Source organism: Oncorhynchus kisutch, unplaced genomic scaffold (assembly GCF_002021735.2).
Source record: "Oncorhynchus kisutch isolate 150728-3 unplaced genomic scaffold, Okis_V2 scaffold1321, whole genome shotgun sequence".
NCBI classification, from domain to species: domain Eukaryota; kingdom Metazoa; phylum Chordata; class Actinopteri; order Salmoniformes; family Salmonidae; genus Oncorhynchus; species Oncorhynchus kisutch.
In genome coordinates this window covers 72,501-77,500 of record NW_022263266.1, presented here as the reverse complement: position 1 = coordinate 77,500, position 5,000 = coordinate 72,501, and the positions used below count along the sequence as shown (strand labels likewise).

General features: G+C 42.4%; 1 protein-coding gene across 4 annotated transcripts in view; it reads left to right on the top strand.

The window, feature by feature from the left end:
* The window catches only part of LOC116365963 (NACHT, LRR and PYD domains-containing protein 12-like), a 67,917-nt gene that overhangs the window by 8,907 nt on the left and 54,010 nt on the right, over positions 1-5,000 (top strand). For all 4 annotated transcript variants that reach the window (XM_031818269.1, XM_031818270.1, XM_031818272.1 and 1 more), the window contains exons 4-5: positions 1,051-1,164; positions 3,318-3,431. In XM_031818269.1, the coding sequence (XP_031674129.1) occupies positions 1,051-1,164; positions 3,318-3,431 (228 nt within the window). The remainder of the gene's footprint in view (positions 1-1,050; positions 1,165-3,317; positions 3,432-5,000) is intronic.

The following is a 5,000-nucleotide window of genomic DNA, read 5'->3' as shown; positions in this document are numbered from 1 at the left end:
CTACTACTTCTACTACAATCACTACTGCTACCACTACTATTACTACTACTACTACAATCACTACTATTACTACTGCTACCACTACTACTTCTACTACAATCACTACTGCTACCACTACTACTACTACTACAATCACTACTGCTACCACTACTACTACTACAATCACTATTGCCACCACTACTATTACTACTACAATCACTACTGCTACCACTACTACTACTACTACGACTACTGCTACTACTACTACTACTACTACTACTACTACTATTACTACTACAATCACTACTGTTACCACTACTATTACTACTACTACTGATACTACTACTACTAATGATACTACTACTGATACTATTACCACTACTACTACCACCATCACTACTGCTACCACTACTACTGCCAATACTACTGCTGCTGGCCCTACTGATACTACTACTGATACTTATTTTTCTACCTGTACCACAGGGGTCTCCAACAGGTCGATCATGAGCTACCAGTATCTCACTAACAATTTTGAAAGTACTTGCCGTTTTCACGTGTTTCACAAGTATCAGACAGCGCTACCTACTATCTCATCAACTCTACATTGACATTATCCCACCTCTGGTTAGCCACAATTGGCTTAAGAAGCCAAACCTAACACATTGTCTGGCAATTAATTTCCAGCAATATTACTTCAACTAATACTATTTACTACTACTACTACCACTACTACTACTATTGCTACTACTACTGCTGCTACTATCATTGCTACTGCTGCTACTACTACTACTACTAATGCTGCTACTACTACGACTACTGCTAATGCTGCTACTACTATTACTAATACTACTGCTACTACTATTACCACTACTACTACTACTACCACTTGTTCTACCACTACAATTACTACTACCACTACCACTAATACCACTACTATTACTACCACTACCACCACTGTGACTACTAATACTACTACTACTACTACTTTTACTGCTACTGCTACTACTACTACTACTAGGTGGATTCCTCTTAGTTTTAAACTGAGAAAAATAATCCCTGTACGTTTGCCAGAGTCCGGAAGAAGAGACAAGACTCACCTGTACCCAGCTGTGTGTCCATGAAGAGTGACTCATCTATGGAGCAGCCAATCAAATTCAGAAAAGGAGATTGTACCACTGATCCAGGGTAAGAACTGAAAAATGTGGCAGTGTTTTACGTAGTACTGCTACTAATACTGCTACCGCTACTACTACTTTGAATGCTACTCCTACTACTGGTACTACTGCTGGTACTACTACTACTCGACTGCTACTCCTACTGCTGCCACTACTACTGGTACTACTACTGCTACTACTACTACTGCTACTCCTACTATTGGTACTACTGCTACTGGTACTATTGCTACTGGTACTATTGATACTATTACTACTGCTACCAATACTACTGGTACTACTGCCACTACTACTGATGCTACTGCTGCTACTACTGCTACTACTACTACTGGTACTACTGCTACTACTGCTACTACTGCTACTACTACTGCTACTACAATCACTACTGCTACCACTACTATTACTACTACTACTACTACTACTACTACTACAATCACTACTGCTACCACTACTATTACTACTACTACTACTACAATCACTACTGCTACCACTACTATTACTACTACTACAATCACTACTGCTACCACTAGTATTACTACTATTACTACTACAATCACTATTGCTACCACTACTATTACTACTACTACTACTACTACTACTACTACAATCACTACTGCTACCACTATTATTACTACCACTACAATCACTATTGTTACCAGTACTATTACTACTACAATCACTACCGCTACCACTACTATTACTACTACTACTACTACAACAATCACTACTGCTACCACTACTATTACTACTACTACTACTACTACTACTACTACTACTACTACTACTACAACTACTACTACTACTGCTACCACTACTATTACTACTACTACTACAATCACTACTGATACCACTACTAGTACTACTATTACTACTACAATCACTACTGCTACCACTACTATTACTACTACTACTACAATCACTACTATTACTACTGCTACCACTACTACTTCTACTACAATCACTACTGCTACCACTACTATTACTACTACTACTACTACAATCACTACTGCTACCACTACCATTACTACTATTTCTACTACAATCACTACTGCTACCACTACTACTACTACTACAATCACTACTGCTACCACTACTACTACTACAATCACTATTGCCACCACTACTATTACTACTACAATCACTACTGCTACCACTACTACTACTACTACTACGACTACTGCTACTACTACTACTACTACTACTACTACTACTACTACTACTATTACTACTACAATCACTACTGTTACCACTACTATTACTACTACTACTACTGATACTACTACTACTAATGATACTACTACTGATACTATTACCACTACTACTACCACCATCACTACTGCTACCACTACTACTGCCAATACTACTGCTGCTGGCCCTACTGATACTACTACTGATACTTCTTTTTCTACCTGTACCACAGGGGTCTCCAACAGGTCGATCATGAGCTACCAGTATCTCACTAAACAATTTTGAAAGTACTTGCCGTTTTCACGTGTTCCACCGCAAACTGTCATTAACAAATCTCACAAGTATCAGACAGCGCTACCTACTATCTCATCAACTCTACATTGACATTATCCCACCTCTGGTTAGCCACAATTGGCTTAAGAAGCCAAACCTAACACATTGTCTGGCAATTAATTTCCAGCAATATTACTTCAACTAATACTATTTACTACTACTACTACCACTACTACTACTATTGCTACTACTACTGCTGCTACTATCATTGCTACTGCTGCTACTACTACTACTACTAATGCTGCTACTACTACGACTACTGCTAATGCTGCTACTACTATTACTAATACTACTGCTACTACTATTACCACTACTACTACTACTACTACCACTTGTTCTACCACTACAACTACTACTACCACTACCACTAATACCACTACTATTACTACCACTACCACCACTGTGACTACTACTACTACTACTACTGCTACTACTTTTACTGCTACTACTACTACTTTTACTGCTAATGCTACTACTTTTACTGCTACTACTACTACTACTACTAATACCACTACTATTACTACCACTACCACCACTGTGACTACTAATACTACTACTACTACTACTTTATTGCTACTGCTACTACTACTAGGTGGATTCCTCTTAGTTTTAAACTGAGAAAAATAATCCCTGTACGTTTGCCAGGGTCCGGCAGAAGAGACCAGACTCACCTGTACCCAGCTGTGTGTCCATGAAGAGTGACTCATCTATGGAGCAGCCAATCAAATTCAGAAAAGGAGATTGTACCACTGATCCAGGGTAAGAACTGAAAAATGTGGCAGTGTTTTACGTAGTACTGCTACTAATACTGCTACCGCTACTACTACTTCTACTGCTACTCCTACTGCTGCCACTACTACTGGTACTACTACTACTCGACTGCTACTCCTACTGCTGCCATTACTACCAAATACACCTCCGCTGTCTTCAACCAGGATCTCAGCGATCACTGCCTCATTGCCTGTATCCGCTACGGAGCCGCAGTCAAACGACCACCCCTCATCACTGTCAAACGCTCCCTAAAACACTTCTGTGAGCAGGCCTTTCTAATCGACCTGGCCCGGGTATCCTGGAAGGACATTGACCTCATCCCGTCAGTTGAGGATGCCTGGTCATTCTTTAAAAGTAACTTCCTCACCATTTTAGATAAGCATGCTCCGTTCAAAAAATGCAGAACTAAGAACAGATACAGCCCTTGGTTCACCCCAGACCTGACTGCCCTCGACCAGCACAAAAACATCCTGTGGCGGACTGCAATAGCATCGAATAGTCCCCGTGATATGCAACTGTTCAGGGAAGTCCGGAACCAATACACGCAGTCAGTCAGGAAAGCTAAGGCCAGCTTCTTCAGGCAGAAGTTTGCATCCTGTAGCTCCAACTCCAAAAAGTTCTGGGACACTGTGAAGTCCATGGAGAACAAGAGCACCTCCTCCCAGCTGCCCACTGCACTGAGGCTAGGTAACACGGTCACCACTGATAAATCCATGATTATCGAAAACTTCAATAAGCATTTCTCAACGGCTGGCCATGCCTTCCGCCTGGCTACTTCAACCTCGGCCAACAGCTCCGCCCCCCCCGCAGCTCCTCGCCCAAGCCTCTCCAGGTTCTCCTTTACCCAAATCCAGATAGCAGATGTTCTGAAAGAGCTGCAAAACCTGGACCCGTACAAATCAGCTGGGCTTGACAATCTGGACCCTCTATTTCTGAAACTATCTGCCACCATTGTCGCAACCCCTATTACCAGCCTGTTCAACCTCTCTTTCATCTCGTCTGTGATCCCCAAGGATTGGAAAGCTGCCGCAGTCATCCCCCTCTTCAAAGGGGGAGACACCCTGGACCCAAACTGTTACAGACCTATATCCATCCTGCCCTGCCTATCTAAGGTCTTCGAAAGCCAAGTCAACAAACAGGTCACTGACCATCTCGAATCCCACCGTACCTTCTCCGCTATGCAATCTGGTTTCCGAGCCGGTCATGGGTGCACCTCAGCCACACTCAAGGTACTAAACGATATCATAACCGCCATCGATAAAAGACAGTACTGTGCAGCCGTCTTCATCGACCTTGCCAAGGCTTTCGACTCTGTCAATCACCATATTCTTATCGGCAGACTCAGTAGCCTCGGTTTTTTCGGATGACTGCCTTGCCTGGTTCACCAATTACTTTGCAGACAGTGTTCAGTGTGTCAAATCGGAGGGCATGCTGTCCGGTCCTCTGGCAGTCTCTATGGGGGTGCCACAGGGTTCAATTCTCGGGCCGACTCTTTTCTCTGTGTATATCAATGATGTTGCTCTTGCTGCAGGCGATTCCCTGATCCACCTCTACGCA